At 36.4% G+C, this 22022-nt stretch overlaps 2 protein-coding genes across 2 annotated transcripts; one reads left to right on the top strand and one right to left on the bottom strand.

Moving 5' to 3' along the window:
- Positions 1-102: 102 nt before the first annotated feature.
- gys2 (glycogen synthase 2) lies at positions 103-18638 on the bottom strand. Its single transcript, XM_062995738.1, has 16 exons — positions 18386-18638; positions 15984-16165; positions 12119-12310; positions 10841-11026; positions 7431-7575; positions 6259-6376; positions 6038-6158; positions 5489-5595; positions 5209-5268; positions 4796-4874; positions 3148-3261; positions 2908-3034; positions 2087-2182; positions 1360-1523; positions 972-1052; positions 103-378 (listed from the first exon to the last, which is right to left on the bottom strand). Exons 1-16 carry the CDS (start codon positions 18504-18506, stop codon positions 157-159), a joined length of 2115 nt encoding a protein of 704 aa, XP_062851808.1. The 5' UTR covers positions 18507-18638; the 3' UTR covers positions 103-156.
- Positions 18639-20041: 1403 nt separating this feature from the next.
- Positions 20042-21896, top strand: kiss2 (kisspeptin 2). Its single transcript, XM_062995726.1, has 2 exons — positions 20042-20241; positions 21477-21896. Exons 1-2 carry the CDS (start codon positions 20133-20135, stop codon positions 21752-21754), a joined length of 387 nt encoding a protein of 128 aa, XP_062851796.1. The 5' UTR covers positions 20042-20132; the 3' UTR covers positions 21755-21896.
- Positions 21897-22022: the final 126 nt, after the last annotated feature.

The raw sequence follows: 22022 nt of genomic DNA, 5'->3' as shown, positions 1-22022 counted from the left end.
ATTTTAAAAGGATTACATTTACTTTTAGACGTGACAAAGGTCATGATATTTTGCCATAAGAATCTAAAAAATGAGATACAAATTTGAAAAAAGTGAAATCAGCAGTGTTAAAACTTGTTTAATTATACTGGATTGTAATGTAGTACAGGTTAAGCTCTAATTCTCATACTCCCTTGGTTGCTTCTTCTTCCCCCCTGGGACAGCCCCCAGTGTAAAGGGTGCCTTAATGTTTATTCTGTCCCTCTCTGCCTCCTCTTCTTCATTGTAAGGCTCCTCATCATCCTCATCCTCTGCATCACTGTGATGAGGAGTGGAGTGGATGGAGACAGAGGGAGAGGGGGGGACAGAGGAGGGTCGAGGGTAACGAAATCCTTGTGTCTAAAGGAATATATTAACAAACATCTTATAGCAAATTAAAACAATATTTGTTGTTTAAATTCTTAAATGTTTGTATTATTATTATTCTTTTTTTAATAATCTGAAATGTTACAATTTGACAAAAATACAATTTGACTGTAAAAATACAACATTCAGTATTAGTTATTATCTACATTTTCTTTAATAATCAGTAAAATGGCATTAATCAGTAATGTTATGAATGCAGTGATATCAAGGTCATCTATCGTGGACCAACAGAACCAAGATTTACTGACTAAATCATTTGGAGCTGTCCATGTTACCATGTACTGAAACACACACACACATGCAGAACGAGGTATGCTAGCACAGTTGTGTCAATGGTTTTAAGGAGGCAAAACACTCACTCAGAGATGAGCAATTTAGAGACTGCAAAGAACCCAGACAAAACCCATAGGGACATGGGGAGAACATGCCAAACTTCTTTCACACATTGACCAAAGGTAGTTATACACTGATTAGCAGTGGATGTGGCTAAATGACCAGAACTGAATAATTAGGAGTGTCATTAAAGTACATAAGGCCTTATTAGTGTAAAATAAAGTATTGCCTACCAGAGGAGGTGCAAATGTATCCATTTTGAAGCGTTCAGGAAAAGCTCTGCTGAGAGCCAGGTGTCTGGCATGCATGTAGAACTGCAGCAAAAAGTCACAGTGGCTTTATAACAAGTTAGCAATGTATTACCTAATAATAAACAATAAAGCTTGTTACAATTACATTGGCCAATTGGTTCTATGTTTTTTAACTTAATGCTGTGAATTCTTAGCAATGAATACAATGCTGTAACTGGCAATTATTATTAAAAAAAAAAAACTGTTAAAAAACCTGGACGCCAATTGCTTCTATATTTTTAACTTAATGCTGTGAATTCTTAGCAACAAATACAATGCTGTAACTGGCAATTTTTATTTAAAAAGAAAACTGGGCGCAGTGTTTCTTTACCCGGCCAAGGTATCTCCAGTCCAGCAGGTCTGACAGTCTTTCAGTGCGGTTGCGCTGGATAATACGCTGGCGCCGTGACTGCTGGCAGAATGTGAACATGAACTGAGTCAACTGATTACTTGACTCGTCTGCTGAACGAAACCGTCGATCCACAATATAGATCCCTGTGTAAAGAAAAAAACACTATGCTTGTAGTTTCAAGACATTTACAGATAAACTAATTGCCAAGTTATTTGGATACTTGACCATGAACCTACTGGACATCCAATAACAAAGCAATAGGCATCAATATTGATTTGCCCCATAGTTACAGCTAGAACCAGATGTTGAAGTGAGACCTTTGGGAATGCATGCCCATTCAGTCAAAAGAGAATGTGTAAGGTGAGATACTAATGTTGGAGGAGAAGGCCTGGCTCACAATTAATGTTTCAGTTTATCCCAAAGTTGAGTTGTGGTCAGGGCTCAGTTGCGGGCCAGTGAAGTTCCTCCACACAAAAATTGGCAAACCAAGTTTTTATTGACTTTGCTTTGTGCCCAGGGGCACAGTCATGCTAGAACAGGAAAGGGCTTTTTCCAAGCAGTAATTTTTTTTAAGAAAGTTAGCTTAAAGTTTGGGTTTGGTTGTTACATTGTTGGCTAAGACTTTTAAAAACCTTTCTGGGCCCAAAAACTGCAGCACTGTGTAACAGGTCCTTCTAAATGGCAAAGGATTGTTTAAACTACTTACCATATGCAGAGGGATCTGATAAATGCTCCTCCATGAAGCAGCCAAACCCAGAAAGGTTAGTTGTTATACTAGGAATGCCCATCACTGTGCACTCACCTGTGCAGAAAAAAATCAAAGAGCTCTATTTAAGGATGATTAAGGAAAATCTACAAAAGTAAATTATAATAATACCTTACAAACATAACATAGGAGATAGGGAGATCATTTTAGCTATAAAAGAAGTCTTATTTTTGCACTGTTATATTCACCTTCATTAAAATTACATTGTAACAGTGTGGTCATTTTAAAATTATTTCTCAAACTGAAGTTATGTATAAAATACTTATATAACTACTACATTAGATCATTATCTTTAAATGCAAGATCTTCGAATGCCTCTATCCATGGGTGTAGGAATAGTGTAGTGCTGTTTCTTATCACTGAGTTCTGATTAAAAAAAAAAGTGATCCAGCTTGAATAAGGTTAAATTCCCTGCAGTTACCTTATGATTCCTTTATTTAAAGTGTAACATTTGTACTTTTAACTTTGGGAAATGTTGATCAATTCTTTCAAACTAACAGTGTAACAATTGCAAAAACAGATAATCAGTGTTAAATTTGGTCATAAATTGTTTTTTTTATTGTTCACAAATAAAGCTGTTATGTATTGTTAATAGAAAAATATCTTTGTGAAAATTACCATTTCACAATGTATTTCAGCATTATACTTAAGGTGTGGTGGGCAATAAAGTAATCACTTTGTTGAATTTTAAAATTAACATTTGCCAAAGCTATAGGTCACTTTTTGACTCAGTGTAAATGTAATAAAATAGTTAATGTAACCTGGTGTGTAGCCCCAGGGTTCATAATAGGAAGGAAAAACACCCAAATTACAGCCACGGACAAACTCCTCATAGTCCATGGGCAGCAGAGGACTGGTGGATGAAAGGAACTCTGGGTGAAACACAATCTAAAAAAAAGAGCAACAATGTCATGACAAAATAATTGTACAAGTTTGTTTGATTCAAGTGCAAACTAAAAAGCACGTGTTTTGATTTGCAGTGATTCAAAATAATGCTGTACCTTCACTCTATCATTGCGGCTGTTGAAGAGGCCGATGCGGCGGATGTTGCTTAGAATAGGATCAGTGGAATCATCCAGCATGTTGTGAGTGGTAACTGGAGGAAGAGTGTGTCTCTGCATGGACGTTTGTGCATTGGGGGAAGGGTTACATTTAGATAAACATGAGATAAAATCTAAAATTAGTAAGGTTACTAATCCATAAAATATTATTTTCTCATCAGAAACACTGAGCAAGAAAATTTGGATTAATAGTAAGATTGTTTAACATGAACTCAACACATACAGACTAAAATGTCTCTGATTTCTGCTGACTAAGGCAAGTTAATTCACTCTAGGTTACATCAGAGTTTTTGCAACAATTATCGATACTTTGCTATTGCAGGGCCAAAGAAATGCAGCTGCCAGCCTGGGTAGGCCTATGTATTTATTGCCTTCAAATAAATTACTACCTGTACATGAGCAAGCGATAAACATCAGTCTTTAACACTTCAAAATATTGATGTAAAAATAAATCTAAGCTGAGCAGTGGTTTATTAGCCATTTACTTGCAGTGTTGCTATTAACTTCAAGACACATACATCAAAGCAACACACTCATTATATTGACCTGTATTCACAAGAGAATTTAGTCACAGTCTACTGGTGGGAAGCGGGGCATGGATTGCTGAGGAGATTCTAAAAGGTAGCCCAAATCATTTATCAATATGACCTGAAGCTGACCTCTAGCCACAGCTCATTCATAAAAAAGAGTGTCAATGAATGAAAAGGGAATTCAAAGGAAGTCAATTTATCATCTTCACATTCTGCATCTTAGCATACAAAGTCAGTTCAATTCTTTACAGTGTCAGTTTATAAAGCGAACTCATAGGCTTATAATAATGCATTTATACTTAAGGGAATTTCATTGAATTTTGTATATTAAAGATAGTGAAAATATACAGTAAAAGTCAAAAGTTTATAAACACTTGTAAAAGTGTGTCATGACTAGAGCCCTACTAAATTCAAAGGAAAATGTGCGTAATTTCATAAAACTCGTTTTTTCAAAAATCACAGATTTTTTTTTTAAAAAGTGCCACATTCACGGTCATTAAATTACACTCATAAATTGAATGATAGAATGTTTACTTTCTATTCTTTTCTTTAAAAGCAATTTGGAAACATGAGATCTACCCAGTAATGGCTTCTGGCTAGGACTGGAGTGAGTGTAGCAGGACAAGATGTGACACAAAGAGCCTCAGCACATACAGACGTTAACCATACTCTCACTGTTTTCCTTGGTCAATGACTCCTTAACCAGACAGTAGGAGCTGCTCTTGCAGCAACAAGTAGTTGATTTGACATCTGTCCCTTTCGCCTTGTAACCAAATGTGTCTGATGAGGTATGCTCGGGGTACCAGCAAGATCTGCCACATTAGTTAACGGCATCAGGCAGTTTGCTGTTTGCAATCATAAAAATTACCAAAACACATTTTTGAAAGGCCCTCATCATGTTTTGAATTGGTTTTGAATTGATATAATATGTAAAATATCCTGTCATTTAAACTACACACAAATTACAAAACCTATTTAAATGCTAATAACATGCAAATAAAAATGATTTGTCAGATAAATATACTAAAAAGTTGCTTTACATACAGCACATCACTCACCTGTGTTGCATATATGGCCCTCTTCATAATTGTAAAGTCATCCTTGTCTAGAATTTTGTTCATGTCTGGAATCTCACCCCTGCAAACACAGTTGTTCAATAGGAAAGTAATACAAAAAAGTGTGTAGGAAAAGCATCTAGCCTCTGGAGGTTTTGAAATGACCCACTGAAATCACACGTTGTCACTATAAATATCGTAATAATTAACAACTACATTCTTGTATGTAAGCACACTCTCTTACATCGTCACCTTTATTAACACATGTCGGAAACATCAACACTGTAAATCACAAATAGGTCATAAAGGCATGTCAGTTGCAGTGTGAACTCTCACTGCGGTTTTTTATTTATTAACAATGCTTTCATGCCCTAGCTTTGGAAATGTGGGAGGTTTAAAAGATGATTATCACTTACCTTAACAAAGCATCATACATCCGCTTTCCAAACTTTTCCTTCACAGACTGGGCAGTATCCCTTTATACAATAGAGTATATATCAATTACAATCTTTTTTTAATTAAACCATACAAATGGATTGCCTTCTCACTTTACAAAGTAGAATACAATCATTAAGCACTATAATTCCAAATTAGTTTTGCTATGTCACATCATGCAGTACCATGGCTGCATGTGGTTGTGAAATTTGGGGCCACTTTACAGAAGAGATCATCATCAGTCAAAATGTGATGACGCACCACAACTGCTTGCGCACTGCTTGACCTTTAAGACTTTCCACATTGAAGTTGTTAGTTTTAGCTGGCATGATGAAGAATACCACCACTGTCACATCACTTTTATGCACCTAGCAGACACAGAGCAAAAAACTTTTTTTAATTTTAACAAAATGCAGCTTTTCTTTAAAAAAAATCTATAATACACTAAAATTAATACATTTCATATACACTGTAATTTTACCTTTATATAATCAGAATGGTATATTTTGGTTAATAAAATCATGTTAGGACAATCACAGATTAGAATTTTTAAAAATATCCGAGACATTATGTGACATTATACTGTATGTGACCTTGTGTGATACTGTGTGTGATATATATCCATTTTTATCTGAATATTTTTACCAAATGTTTTAATCAACTTCACAGTTAGAAAATTATTATACTGTTATACAATACATTTTTCAACCTTTATATTCGTGTGGCACTCGCCTACTTCCAGTGTGTACAATTTTAGCAATATCTGCGTTGTAAGCAGAATATACAGTAGGTGTTAGGTTAGAACATTACCCTAAGCAGGTAATTCAGTCTGGACAAAGACTCCAGGAAAATATCAGCTCCCTTGTTGGAAAACTCATACCGGCCTGCAATAAAGAAGAAAAGTGTTTTTTCCAGATTGAAGTCCAGATACCTGCCAGTGAAAAAAAATGCATTGTAAAATAAAAGTCTGGCTTATTTTCTGTTTTACAGAAGAGACACAAAATGTCTAAATTCTGGGCAGAAGAACTTACCCATAGAAGTGTCCCCTAACAAATTCTTGGATCTTAAGTTTGTTTAAAGAGTGCAAGTTCTGGAACTCATGCATAGCCGAAAACTTTTTTACGTTTAAACCATTAGGTGTTACCACGTCTGCAAAGACAAATACATATAACAAATTATGATTTTCAAAAAATGTAGAGAACAACCTAAGGCTGTATAAGAACAAAAATATTAAAGTATTAGCCATTTATTAGTATCGCCTTTAGATATTGAATACAATGCTTCAATTCCTTTCTAAATTAGAGATTTCAGAAAATTTTTTCTGATATGCCGCTCAGATGGCGCAGTGGTAAAACACGCTAGCACACCAGAGCTGACATTTCGAACACAGAAACTTCGAACTTTCGAAATTCAGCTCTGCCATCCGGCTGGGCTGGGCAACTATATGAACAATGTTTGGCTATTGTTTATACAGGGAGGGGAATGCCAGATAGGGACCTCATAACTGATGCAATTACGACCTCTGCTAGCTGATTGATGACTGAGCTACTGCACAGTCGGAGGGGGCGTGTGTCAGTTCGCTCTCCTCAATCGGTGCGGGAGTCAGCACCAGTAGAGAGGAAGCATAAAAAATTGGGTGCGCAAAAAATGCAAAAAAGAAAAAAAAAAAAAAAAAAATGAAGAAATGATTAAAATGAAATACCTAATTTGCAAAGTACAGTTTGCTGTTGTGTACAAAAGAAAAGACAAATGCGAGGCAATAATATTTCATCTACAAAGTTTTAGTGGGCCAATTTAGTAGGTGTTTTTTTCCTCCTCCTTCTTTCACTTTCACCAGTGTCATTCAGTTATAAAATTGTATAAAAGTAATTGTTTTTGTGAAATAGGTTACACATTATTAAAAATAAAATACATGAATGAAACATCTGGAAATCATCAATTGATGGCTAATGTACTGTAGGTAACTACATCTGTATTGACAATCTTTAAATTTGAGTCAATAATGCCCTAAAGTCAGGGTATGAATGCCCTGTCTAGGGTCTGTCTGGTGCTAGGTGTTTTTTAATTCAACCTGAATGCAACTCTAATTATTATATTATCTAACTATTTGTTAAATACATACATAAAAGGGGGTATTTTGCATTTTCCAGTGTTGAAACAGGGCAAACAAATCATTACATTCAGTTATAGCATTTACAACCACCTGGTTTTCTGTGAAGCATGTAGTCTGCCTCCACTGCTGTGATCTGAGAGACAGTAGTAAAAACATGCGAGCAGTGCACTGCAGCCTTCTCTAAACAGTAGCGGTGGTAGATTTGCCTCTCTCCTGCCTCCCGGTCAATGTCAAACTAGTACACACAAAATGCAAACTACCATTAATAGAACACTTATACACACAAGATTTGTGACACATAACTGATATACCAAAACATGGAACAAAAGAAATAAACCTGTGGATGCTTTAAAATACCATGATTACCTCTACAAACCTATCAGAAAGAGGTTATTTAGGTTGACTGCTGCCTAAACAGTGCTCAAATACCCTCAAAATAAAAGCTTTGCCGTTGGCTGGCAGTAATTAGACTTATTTGATTTACTAAAACAAATGTGTGCATTTGTCTTGCTTATTTTGCTAGTTATACCTTAAACAATGTTGTTAAACTGTAATTCAAATCAACAACACCAGATGTTTGATGTGGTTGAGGTGAGAATTCTGTATCGGTCAGTTAGGTTCTTTCACACCAAACTCACCTAGCCAAGTCTTTATGGACCTTGCTTTTTGCACTGGGGCACAGTCATGCATTGTCCAAAATGTCCTGGAATGCTGACGCATTAGATGAAGCAAAAGAATCCCTTTGTATGTAAAATAAAAATCTTTTTCTGCTATTGTTTGGAAGCTGGGGTCTAAATACAGCATCAGCCATTGTATGGCACGCCTGGAGCCAAGGCCCCAACAGTGGCTGCTTGGCTGGGATTCAAACCCAAAACCTTTCAATTGATAGTCAAAAGCTGTACCCACATAGCTACTTAAGATTTTCCCTCACTGGAACTAAGGGGCCTAGGCCAAACCCAAAAAAACAACCCCGTAGCATTATTTATCCTCCACCAAACTTGTGTGGTACATTTGGCACAATACAGTTATGTAATGAAGGTTTTAATGTTCTGTTGGCATTCACCAACCCTAGACTCGTCCATCAGATTTCCAGATAGAGAACCGTGATCTTCAGTCTGCAGAACATGTTTCTACTACTCCAGCCTGCTAAACACCACTCCACCTGACACTTGACATTGTGCTTGGTGATGTATGGCAAATGTTCGCAAATGTTTGGCCATGGAAACCCATGCCATGAGGCTTCTGGCACACAGTTTTTGTGCTGATGTTTATGCCAGAGAGGGTTTGGGAACATTATGTACTTGTAACATTACATGTGGTTCCCAAACACTTCATCTTTACAATAATACAACTCACAGTTGATTGTGGAATATCTAGGTGAAAAGAAATGTCATGAACTGACTTGCAATGGTGGTATCCTATTACTGTACCAAACTAAAATTGACTGAGCTTTTTAGAATGACCCATTCTTTCACAAAGGCAGACTGCATTGCTAGGTGCTTGTTTTTATACACATGTGGCAATGGGACTGAATAAACACCTGAATTAAATGATTAAGAGGAGTGTTTGTTCATACAGTGTGTGTGCAGTGTGAAGCCAAATGTAGCTAATTATTATTAGCAGTAGTAAAACACCAAATATATGTGGACTTCTGATTTATTGACCATCCTATTCTTAAACCATGGATATATAAAGATGTATATCTTTCCACATGATTTAGTACTGTGTTTTTGTAAACTGTGGTTATTCAGTCCAAAAACAGCAGGCAGCAATGTGAGATTAGGAGGTCTGGCTTGTGATCAGGATTGCCCAATCTGCTTAGTAGGGTTAAGTTCAGGGCTCTGTGTAAGTCATTTAAGTTCCTACACACCAGACTCATTGAATCATGTCTTTGTAGATCCCATGTTCACTGTTGCCACAAAAAATGGAAGCACATAATTAATTATTTAGAATTAATTTAAAATACCTGTTAACAATGGGTGTGCCTACAACACCTAAATTCTAGTAGAAGAGGTGTCCACATATTTGTGGCCATAAAGTGTTGGTAAAAAAGCATGCCTAAAGAAAAGGTTGATAATGTTTATCTGTGTATCAGCTAGCAGTATTACAGGGATTTCTTTTGGTCTTGCAAACTGAAGTATCCACTTCAATCTAATAAATACCCTGTCAATTAGAATCAGCCAAATTGCATTGACTGTAGGATCTGATGACCTTAAGCAGTGCACACTGGGCCCAATTATCACTGTGAACTGAACTATTTCCCCATTTTTTTCATAGAATAATAACCATTTAACACAGCAGGTTACATTCTTCTATTTCAGATGAATAAATAAATGTCAAGGAGTTTTAGAGCAATTGTTTCTGAACTGAGGATGTCAGAGCCCTTCTTTTTAATTTTAATATAGTTCATTTTCATTTAACTAAACTTTATAATTAATTATTAACAAAGGGCACAAAAATGAATTTTGCTGTATTTATAAGAGAATTTAAAGCAATTACATCCCCATAGTTAAATTAATTTAAAGACCCTGCCAAGAGTTGTTTTAAGTAATCTTAAGCAATTTAGATTTTTTGTGTTTTACTCCTTCTTTATAGGTAAAATATTACCCTGATTTAAATAATGAGGTTCTATTGTATAGGCTAAAGACAATAACGTGTAATTATTTGGTGAATGTAGAGCATACATTCGTATATATTTTGAGAATTTTTGAGAATAAAGTTAATATTAAATAATCTAAATATTATGGCTAAATGGTGTGCTACGCTGGCCGTCATAGGCTTTCCAGTTTAAACTCCCATTTTCTCCCAATTTAGCATAGTCAATTTGTCTCCCACTGCTGGGGGATCCCCGATTGCAGTCGAGGTGGGTATATTGCTGCTCACACCTCCTCCGACCCGCGCGCAGCTCTTAAAGGAACGCTTTTTCACCCATACACTCTGCACAGGCGCCTCTCTATCTGCACATCAGGGTCCTTACACAGCACTTGAAGACCCCGCCCCCATAGTCCGGTCATCCCGCCCTAGCAGAACCGTGTCTGCTGCAGGCACTGCCAATTATGCTCGCTAGATGGCGCCCAGCCGACGGGCACTGGTGTGCTAGTGGAAAATCCTGCTGCGCCACCTGGGCGCCAAAAGGAAATTTCTTAGCTTAAACGACCACCAGAAACAATATGCTAAGATGTAAGGAAATACCAAAGAACTCAACTGAGCTACAAAGTCATTTAAGTAACTAGGACTCCACCAAATCAGAGAAAAAAACAGTTGTGTTTAAAAGGGGGAAACAAACAAATAATGGCACAGGCAAGTAAAAAGAGAACATTTTACAGCACTGTATTTTTATTTCTATCCCAAAATCTTTTGGCCCATTTAGAGCACCTCTAGATCTGAATGATGTACTATGTTTATGATTGAAATCCAAGTAATGCTGTTTGGTCAGAACTACAAGTATGAAGCAAGATGTACAAGTCTTGTTAGTTGAAATAATTATTGAGATTGTGTACCTTATCCAGATTGTTGTAGAAATCCACATGACCAGCACATAGGTAGCGACCCAGCAGAGTAGCATGAGTAGTAAAAATGGTAACTATGGGAATCTTTCGTGAGCGGCTAAGCACAAGCCCAGCCCCTGATTGCCATTCATGGAAATGAGCGATTACATTGAGCTTGTCATGAAGCCGGTCTGTTAACTACAGAAAAAAAGAAACGTTATATTGACATTTAACATTATACCACAATTAGAAATTATATTGTGTTTGTTATATAAAATTTTCAATGAAACCTTCAAAAAAACTGTTGTTAAAAAAATGTTTTTTTAATTCTCTCACAGGCTTCTTTAGATGTGGCAGTTTCTCTTAATTGACAATCAACTGTGCTTCATGAGCGTTAATTTGCTATATACTGTATCATGGTTTCTCCCTCTCACAACTCTCTCTTTTTTACCTGAACCTACCCAGTGTTGGAGCATTTTTTTACCTGAAAGAGCAGACTACATCAGAGATGGGTTTGGAGCAGCCTGTCATATGTGACAACCAGTTCTCAGTTCTCCCTGTTCTATCCACTTTCTTTGTCAAGGGTTCAATGTGTTTCTTTGTTTCTGTTGTCTTGGTCACCTTATTTATTTTTTATTGTTTCCTTTTTTTTAGTGGCTTTTTAGCCACATTATGGTTCTACCTGAGTAAAACATCTTGCACTTAGTGTCTTCTTCTCATTCTTTTCATTTTTCTTCAGTAGTGGTTACACAGTACACAGGGGTTTTTGTATCTGTTGGTCCTGGATTTTGTAAAGTTGCTTTGAGACAATGTCTATTGTAAAAAGCGCCATCCTCAGTACTTGGTAGACTATCCTTTTAATAAGAAATTTCGGAACGTGCTAACAAGCTTCTGACACCTTTCTTTACCCATTCTTTTTGACCAAAACCGACCAACTTTGATTGAAGTTTGATGGCTTTTGTGCTGCTATCTTTAAATAACACAATTTTCTGTGGGATTTAACTGAGAACTGGGACTAAGACCCACCTTTCATGAACATACATATGTGGAAATTGTACAAAATGGGCTGGATTTCATTATAAACAATGCATATTAAATCATGATAAATGTGAAGACACTTTCCAAAGACAAAGCTACAGAGCCATTGTAAACACCTTTAACAGTTTTTTAAATAGATTTCATTTCATAATCTGGAAGTGAAAAGTGTATAAAACCTCTATCTTTAGGCAGGTCGTGGTTAAGCTTATTGGGACCATTATGAAAATGGAAAAAATATTATCTATGTCACACCTCTTTGAAGAACCAGGCCACAAGCGATCCAAAAATAAGTGAGTCATTGGCCTCTTGATCATGGTATGGCAGTCCAATGCTACAAGCATTCCATAGGTCTCCTTTCCAGCGATCCAGGTTCCAGGCAGCTGTTCCAATATCAAACAGGATCACATAGGGACTCCCCTCTATAAGCCAGCGGCCAAAATGCACCTACACACAGACACAGATTAAAGTGTAAAAGTTTATATGTAGAGGGTTTATGAATTATTGCTATTATTTACCTCTATCCTACTCTGTAACCTTATTGCGTTAATAACTGGTTATATAATATACCAAGATATTGTTATATCTTCACACAGTGTGCAGGTTCCACTAAGGCACATACACCACACAATGCAAAACCAATGAACCAGCAAGCAAAAGCCCAAAAATAACAGCTCTCTTCCAGGTGCATTGCATTACTACTGACAGGTAGCACAGAAATCAGAAAACCTGCATGCTGGCTGGTAAGGGTACTCAACTGGGAAATCAGGGCAAGTCAGAACACACAGCTGTAAGAAGTACCCTTTGCATAGACAGGGTGAAGAGCCATGTCCTTTGCAGAACGGGAAATGAGGCAACATCATCAACAGATATGGGAAGCAGAGTGACATCTTTGGTGGAGGCAAAGCACTGAGCAATGTGCTAGGCAGAGGCAGGGTGCGAAGCAACATCATTAGCAGAGGCAGGGAGTAAAGCAAAAAATGTCCTCAATGGACACAGTAAGTAGAGCAATGTTCTTAGTGGGCAGAGGAAGTACAGTAACATCCTCAGCAAACACAGAAAAGGGAAAAACAGCCTCAGCGGACACAGGAAACAAAGCAACATTCTCGGTGAACACAGAAAGAAAAGCCATGTCCTCAATGGGGCAAGGAATTTGGGTACCATTAGGGGTCAAAGTGGCAATCTCAGCTTCCTCAGGGGGCAGTGCAGAGACCTCTGCACCATTAATGCTCAGGGAGCTGACCTCAGTGCTGTCAGGGGACAAAGTTCTGAACTCAGGGGGAAAGTGGGGACCTCTGTGTCATCAAAGGGCAGATCAGCCACCTCTGTGCCATCAGAAAGCAGACTGGTTCCTCTGTCCCTACTGGCTGTTTAGTATTAGCTATGGTCAATAACAGTATTAAATCCTGGGTGTTTATTAACTGTTCTTCCTAATAGCCTGCTTCATCTCTCTTTCTGTCTGTCTTATCAGGTTTCAGCTCACCAATCTTAAAAGTATAGGCTGTATAGGCAGAGCTTCTCTAAATAGCTAATTCCGAATACAACTTATAGTTTGCTACAAGAGTTATGTTTTGAGGCGAAGAGTTCTGCAACAAAAGAGACTTAACAGAATTGATTAGGGTCTATTTGCAGTTTATTAAAAAAAGTCCAAAACAAGATAGTCCTAAATAGTCTGGGTCAAACCCAAAAACAAGAGAATACAAGATATCACAGCTCAGAACTTATGCAAGACAAGTAAGACTTCACTCTTCACAATGAAGAGTTAGTCTTTTTATAAGAAGCAAACAGAAAGTGTGCAATACTGTATAACTAGAAAGTTCGATCATAATTGCCCCCAGGAGACTTGGAGGTGCAATGACATGCAGGCTGGTGTGTTTGTTACAAGATAAAAATATAATATATAATATTTATTAATTATTTATTATTAATATAATAATAAGTCCCTGTTGTGGGTGGGTGATGCCCTTCGGTGAACTGATGCCCTATCCATGGTTTACTGGTAGATAATGAAAAACAAATTCATGCTATTATTGTAAACGTTGTTTATAATATGAACATGTATATACAATCACAATCCCATTATTCGTTACTAGCTGGGCCTGGTTTGAAAGAGACCTAACCCACAATGTTACAAGACCCTTATTAACAGTGTTGTTTTTTGTCCTGGGCTTAATGTCTTTAACGCCCTCTGGTGTTCTAAATCTTTACAGAATTCTTTGCAAAAAGATGCGCTGCTGCCATCTGCTGGTTAAGAGTATTGGCTGTGCACCAACAACCAAAATCGCTTAACTGCAAAAAAAGCAAAAATCTTCTCACTACGAGCCAGTAAAATACACACGCTTCTTAAACTGCACGTGGATGCTTTAAAAACATTTTATATTTACATATTTGTTAGCCCTGACATGTGCTTGTTGGGCATCCAATTCCAAAATCATGGGTAGTAACAATTTGAATAATGGAGTTTTCTACACCTGTTAGCAATGGGTGAAGCTAAAACTATAAGTAGATGCCCACAAGGGTAGTTGGCCATATACTTATTGCTCAGAATCACACTGTATAGTAGCCAGCTCTATGTTCTATGTTATATAAATTACAAACGTAATTAATAATAAAAAACTGGCCACTTTATTTCAATGTGTTAATTTTTTTGCCATGCAAAAAGCAAAGCCGCCACAAAGCTGCCTCTTCTGTTAATTAAAATAAATAATCACTTAATTGTTTACAACCACCAAAGAGCTCTATTAATCCTGTACTGTTACTTTGTTGACAAATATTGCTTGAGCAAACAAGCATTTGGTTAATTATTAAATCTCAGATGGAAAAACACACCTAAAGTTAATAATGTGTCTCTACAAATACAAATCAAGCTGCTTTTTGTAATGTTAACATTATGATTTATTTTGGCTATAAAATATAAATAGAAAATGCCAATTGTACAATTGTACAAAGAATTTGTGCTTTTCTTAATATTATAATATTATTTTAATAATAAAATTGAGTAAGGGTGACTAAAATAGGAAATACATTCATAAAAGCATACTAACAATTGGATATTAAGATTTTAAAATAAATCAGACTAAAGTAAAATGCATTAAATTTGGTATAGCTAATGTCTAGTTGTTATCTAGTTTTTTTTTTTACCAACAATTTATTAATGTAAGTTATTACAGTCAGATGGTGTGGTGCTGAATTTTTAAATCAGTTCTGTCACAAGGTCCAAAACCCTGCGACACTGGGTGAGTTCCAAAACAAATATAGTATGCCTGCAGAAAACTGGACTAGACAAAGCATCCCTGAATCACGGTTTCAGAGAAATAGCAGGTTTGCCAACAGAGGAGCTGGTAAGTATGAGAGGGAGAAACCGTGATATATATTTAAAAAAAACTTTAAAGGCAAATTAACACTTACAAGAGCAGGTGATCAACAGAAACTGACAGAAGCTGCCCCATTACAGATATATTATGTACAAGGGATACTCTCTATCCATTTTCTTAGTTTTATATTGCTGTTCTCAGTTTTTTCATCACCAGCCTACCCATGACAGAAAATCAATATACCTACTTTAAAAAGTAAAATTTTTTGTCCTACAGCCTAATATCAAAGCTCATTAAAAATATGTTTCTAGCTCTAGTAACATATTTGACTTTACACCACTCAAGTAATGAGAACAAAAATTATTATGTAATTACTTCTTAGTTTAACACTTTCCTCTTTCCAACTTTATCTGGGAGTAACTTTTAAAAAGAGTAGAATCTATTTTTTTTTTTACATTTCCAGGTACTATGTGGCATAAGGAAAAATGTTGATAGGGTAAAATCTACAATTATCTACAGGCAGTGAATGCAAGCATTAGTAACAATTAGTGACGATACACGGCATTTGATATATATTGAAATGTTTTATTACAAATTCTTCTTCCTATTCTCATTATTATTAAATATGATTATTATAATAGACACTAATAACTATTAACCTGTAGTTAATTAAATATGCTTAATTTACTGTAAAGTACTGTACATTGTTTGCCCTAAGCATGTATAGGTGTGAGACTTGATGCCTAATGTAAAAACTCTTGGCACAAACACTAAATACAAGACAAAATGGCTCTTGAATTACTTACCTGACAGCCGTTGTTGTTCATAGAGTGTATGGCTGCTTTTATAGCTTCACTGGGAGGATCACACCTTTCCACCTGCGTCTTAAAATTATGCTCATAGTATGGGCCTATCATGAAGAAATTTTCCCCCCACTCATCTACTGTGATTTTGGCCTTAGTCTGGATGACTGTGTATATTCCTCCCACTTGAGCAAAGGAAAGGGAGAAGGAACAGACAAAAAGAAAACAGACAAAACAAAAAGTTACTGTCAATACAATTAACAAATTGTATTAACTGTCAATCTTTACAATTTAGTTACAGTGATTAACTTAATTCATACATTTATCCCACAATTCAGTCAAGTGATTACACTAATTTCTACATAATATCAGATGGGATCCATCAGGGCGTGACTGTCATGTGTTTTGAACTTTGGCGTGGAAGGAACTTGTGTGTGCTCATTGCATTTCTAAGGTTAAACTTTTATTTAAATTTTTGTTTCTTTATATTCCTAATTGAACAACACACAGATATAAAGTTCTCATTGTGAAGTACACCAGCTAAGGTAAGCTTTTGTGTTCTTTTTTTTCACAATCTTCTTTACTTCCCTTGCAGCTTTTAGCATGACATCCTTCATCTTGCCACAGTCTGTCTAGTATGTGTGGTTCCTCATGTCTTGCTAGCTCTTGAAATCTGTTGCTTGAACTCATAATATCTGAGTTTTTTAAGGTCCAACAGCAATGGCTTCCTGATTTGCCTTCTTTTAATTCTAAGCCTTATCAACATCACAAGACTGCAATTAGTCACAATCTGCATTGTGTCTTATCCTGGTTTGCTCTACCTCTGAAAATAAAATGCAGAAGGTAAACTGGCTATGGTGCCCTGAGTAGGTATATTATAGCCTTGTGCCCAGAGTTTCTGAGTAGTCTCAGACGTACAGTGATTAAATGCTGAGGCAGTAAAAATAAAATAAGCATATGCATACACTGGATTAAGAAAGTATTGTTAAAAGTATTATTTTTGCACCCTTTTTGTTGTGGAGTTGATTTCGAATGATTTTGAATTAAACCCTAAAATTTCACATTCACAAAAGTATTCAGAACCATTGCAGTTGCACTCAAAGTTGTGGTCAGGTGCATCGTGCTTTCTTTACTTATCCTAGGGATGTGTCAAGACCTCAGCTGGAGTCCACTTGTTAGATCAGAATTTATTGGACACAGTTTGAGAAGGCACACACCTGGGTCTATAAAGGCCAACAATTTATCAAGACATAATAAAGACAAAAGCTATGAAGAGCAGGAAACCAAATGTGAATCTCCACAATTAAATTGTGACAGGGCATGAATTAGGGCAAGAATATAAAACAGTACTTTCACTTAACTGGCTAATAACAATGACATTAACAATGACATTTAACAAAGACAGGGTGATTTTTCTGTCAGACACCATGCAAAGCAAACTGGCATTGTAGTCAACACAAGTCTAAATTGATATAGTGTCTTACTCACTTTACACCAGGGGTGTTCAAACTCTTTTCCACTAAAGGGCCACATCACTAAATGTACTATTTGGGGGTCAGGAAATAAAATGGTATCACATAATAGCAAAACAACAATAAATGACAGTACAATATATTGAAATGTTATGCTTTTTGCAATTGAAAATACACCATAGTATTAGTTACCTTATTCAAAAATATAGTACTATTATTAAGATAGTAAGATAGTAATTCAGAGAGAGGAAGAGACCTGTATTTAACATTTGACCATACAGTCTTTGCATCAGTGCCAAAATCACAGTAACAAATTATATTCCGGCAGCAACCTACAGACTGCTGTATTTAATCCCACAACAACGATCAAGCTATCAACAGATTTTGATGCTTTTCTGTTGTTGAACATTATTTTGTAACAGCCACCTGCTGTACACATCAGGCAGATAGATCACCTTCCTACAATAAATGGACCCTTTATCAACTTTTTTATTTAAAGTCCTCTTAATGTTTCTGTGTATTCCAAGGCTAAATTACAGCTGTGCCACCAACTACTTGACACACTTGAAATTTCAGCCTAAACATTCATATTCGTTTTGTTGAAAATTGTGCTGTTTTACCCTGGCTGTTTGACACCCCTAGCCTACTTAACTTTACCAAACTACAAATGACCACAAATACATTACAAAACTGTGCGAAAAGTCATGTGCCTGTGGTTTTGAAATGGGATGTCAGTAAGCTTTTAGTCAGGTGTTCACATATGTTTAAACTGCAGTATACATGTACTTTATCATTCTTAAATCTTGGTAAATGATCATTATAATCAGGACAAAATGTTGATTATAAGCAAATGAAAACAAAAGTAAGATTTATATCTTGAACGCAAAATCTCACATTTTCAAACTACACATAAAAACACAGTTTCTTTTTCACCTTTGTTGGTCACTTCCCATGCTATTTCAAACAGCAGCAGATCTTCCACAGGTAATTCAGCTTCATCCCACAGTGGAAGGCCACTTAGTGAGCCCATAGATAAAGACCTGGTCAGAGGCATGGTGTAAATAAATCAGTTTTTTTTCTGTTGTTTAAAAACTGTGGTATAATTCCACAGTGCCACAGTAAGAAAAAGCTGCACTAAGAACCCTAATTTGTAGCCACTGTTCTGGAGCTTAAAACCTGGAGTTGGACACCACAAGAGAGTTTGAACTTAAATGTTTGTCTGCTGACCTTTATTTACACACACGAAAAAAAAAATCTGATGCACTTTGGGCTCTGAGTTCACCGACATTACAGTGAGAGAAAAAAGGGCAAAGGCCCAAAAATCTTTAGTAACTGGAACTTTGGTGACTGGTTTATGCTGTTAAAGCATGTGTATGTAGCAATACACATGCTGTAGCATCAATATTTTGGCTGCTTATTTACTTAAAAAGAACTTAGGGACATTTTGGGTATACTGTACTATATTATACTGTTTTAAATTCAGATTTTGTTATATTGTTCAAAAACCCACAATAAACATTTTCAAACCTGCCAGTTTATCCCTGCAGTCATCTTACACACTCATGCAGATGCAGATGCAAAATTTGTTTATATTTAATGAATAGAATTGTCATTAAAAACACTAAAAATCTTTCATGTAGGGCAGAGAGTCTATAAAGCATTGCATCTCATTTTGTCCTTTGCAAGTCCACTTAATCATGTTTTCTCAACTGGAAGAGCATCTAAGAGGGCACTTCATACGTTTTTTTCATCAGAAACGCACTTGTATGGAACATCAAGTTTATTCCATCGTGAGGGCACCACATTACATTTTCTCCACTGGATGGGCATCCATTAGGAAGCGTCCCCCCATTGTCACGCTTGTACAGACACCCTTTACGCAACTGTATCACATTTTATTCACTGGAGGGTTACCTCTTCATTAGAGAAGCACCTAATTGGGCACATCATCAGGTTTTCTCAGCTGTAGAAGTACCCTATACAGCACTGCATTCCATTTACTCTACTGGAAAGGGAACTCTTTGGGACACTGTCAGGTTGGGTCAGCACAGAATATATTATGTAACAGCACCCTTTTTTTGTTGGAAGGGCACTCATTAAGAAACTATTAAAATTGCGTGCTCTGGGGGGTCACATCGTATTTACTGCAAGAAGGGGCACCCTATATGGCACATTTTTTTTCCATTTAAAGGGTAGCCAGTTGTGCACTTCGTCTCATTTTTGCCGCTCTTGAGGGCACTTTAGTGTTGCACTTTCAACCATGGGGAGAAGGAAGGGTCGAGATATAGTTTTTTCTTTAGGTAAGGTTGTTTTGCTTTGTTAGGCCTATTTATAAACAAAAAATATGAGAAGGTTTTTTTCTCCCTAGATGAAATTGCGACTCCAATATTTTAGACGTAACTACTAAAATACTGGCGGCGCAATTTCAACAATCACCCCTGTTTCTGGCAGGAATTAGAGATAATGGGTAGCACCAACATTTCCAAGAAGAGACCAAACAGCGCACCGGAGCAGCGGGGTTATAAACACATGTATACACTCACAGCGTGTGAGTGGGTGAGGGAGGGAGGGAGGGATATGCATGTCATTTCATGCTTATATATCAAGCGAAAATCGCGCTTAAGCTGTTCATTTCCCGTTGGTTCATAACAGCTGGTTAGTTCAGTTTATATTCGCCAGTATGAAGCTACGCGTGTTGGTCTTCTTGACATCAGCTCTGATTGCTACCTACGAATCCACAGGAATGCGTTCTGAAGGCATAGGACATCCGGAAAGCATTATTATTTCAGGTAAAAAAGTTAGAAAATACAAATTTAAAAACATTTACTTTAATATAATATATTACTTTATAGTTAGAACTTAATGTAAACTTGTGTTGCAGATGGTATTTTTTTAGTTTTGTTTTTGCCTCCTCATGAACTCTCTGTGCTAAAATAACATATTAAACTGTGAAGTGTCAGTTATGTCAGTGTTAAACTTTTTGTGTTGGTCTGATTTACTTCTTTTGTTACATATAGTTTAATCTATCTGAACATTCTATACCTGAAATTTCGAATGTTTAATCTTTCCAACTATACTGTCAGAAAATTACAATCAGTTTACAAATGAATAAAGAACATAGTTTAAAGAAGTGACATTCTGATTACGAAATGACATCCTTACTTGATAAATTAATGCACTTTACCACTATATCATGACAAAAAAATATATATTTTTTTTTAAATACAGATTTGGAACTTTCCATAATTCCCTCCACTTTAACTACAGTCCCAGTTCCAGCTGAAGAAAAACAGACCAAAAGCATAACGCTGTCACCACCGTGCCAAAAAGTTCAACCATAACTTTTGGTAGACTTGATGTAGGTTTTATCAAAAATGTAGCCAGGCTTGGATGTTTTTGTTTGTAAGTAAAGGCTTTCAACTTACCACATTCCCCCACAGGACAGAAATATAAGGAATACGAGAGATTTTTGTCACATGTAGTACACAAGCAGTACTTGCAATAAATTCCTGCAGCTCCTTTAATGTTGCTGTAGACCTCTTGGCAGCCTCCTGGACCAGTTTTTTCTCGTCTTTTTATCAATTTTGGAGGGACATCCAGTTTATGGTAATGTTACTGTTTTGCCATATTTTGTGTTGATAACCGTCTTCACTGTGTTCCGTAGTATTTGTAATACATTGGATATTTTTCTTTGAGGACAATAGTTTTTGCTGTAAATGTCAGGTTAATCCGACTAGAAAAACTACACTTTATATAGGGTTAATCAGAGTCACTTTAATTGATGGCAGCTACTGACCACTATTTAGGAGTTTAAATGTGATTGATTAATTCTGAATACAGCCACACCCCCAATTATAAGGTGTGCACACTTATGAATTCACATTATTTTAATTTTCATTTTAATTTCCTCCTCTAAATGATTTCAGTTTTTTTTCCAATTTAATAGCATAGATTAAACGCGCAATCCTAACATCTGCACTATAATTGAGACAGCCAATAATAATAATGAATATTCTTTTAATAGATCTGAGCAAACTTGGACAAAATCCTATGCTGGAACAGAGAGAAGTGGATGAACGCAGCTTCTCAGAGGATGACCGAATCTGTTTCTTTTTGACAGAGAAGGATACAGAGAGCCAGATATCCTGTAAGCACCGCTTAACCCGCAGTAAATTTAACTATAATCCATTCGGGCTGCGCTTCGGGAAGCGAGATGAACTACTCAAATCAGACAAGAAAAGAAGAGTCAAGAAGCTGCTACCACTTCTGCTTTTTATAGGAGAATTAAAGGAGGCTTCATGAATACATGAATAACATAAGTGACATCTTTACAAACTGGATTTTTTGTTTTAATTTCTTATTATGATGGACTGTGGGCAGTTGGTTTCTTTAAGTACTCTGTATACTTTTTGGTTTGTTATAAAACAGAAAATACTGTACAAAAGTGTTAAGGTCCCTGATTTAAAAGGTTTAGATTGCCTATGCATCCACGTATACATGAAAAGTCAATATTTAGATTTTCAGACATTTTCCAACAAAAAATGTTTTTAACCCTCTGGTGAGGGTTTAA

The sequence above is a fragment of the Trichomycterus rosablanca genome, chromosome 1 (assembly GCF_030014385.1).
Source record: "Trichomycterus rosablanca isolate fTriRos1 chromosome 1, fTriRos1.hap1, whole genome shotgun sequence".
Lineage (NCBI taxonomy): Eukaryota > Metazoa > Chordata > Actinopteri > Siluriformes > Trichomycteridae > Trichomycterus > Trichomycterus rosablanca.
Note: the sequence above shows the minus strand (reverse complement) of the source record. Positions and strands in the feature narration are given on the sequence as shown.

What these genes read in the sequence shown, in the direction of transcription:
- kiss2 (XM_062995726.1), top strand. Translation starts at nt 20,133, where the DNA reads ATGAAGCTACGCGTGTTGGTCTTCTTGACATCAGCTCTGATTGCTACC. An exon ending in GGAAAGCATTATTATTTCAG is followed by an intron (nt 20,242 to 21,476) that starts GTAAAAAAGTTA and finishes TTCTTTTAATAG; the next exon opens with ATCTGAGCAAACTTGGACAA.
- gys2 (XM_062995738.1), bottom strand. Translation starts at nt 18,506, where the DNA reads ATGCCTCTGACCAGGTCTTTATCTATGGGCTCACTAAGTGGCCTTCCA. An exon ending in CATGCTTCACAGAAAACCAG is followed by an intron (nt 6,377 to 7,430) that starts GTGGTTGTAAAT and finishes TTGTCTTTGCAG; the next exon opens with ACGTGGTAACACCTAATGGT. An exon ending in GTTAGGGGACACTTCTATGG is followed by an intron (nt 6,159 to 6,258) that starts GTAAGTTCTTCT and finishes TTTCACTGGCAG; the next exon opens with GTATCTGGACTTCAATCTGG.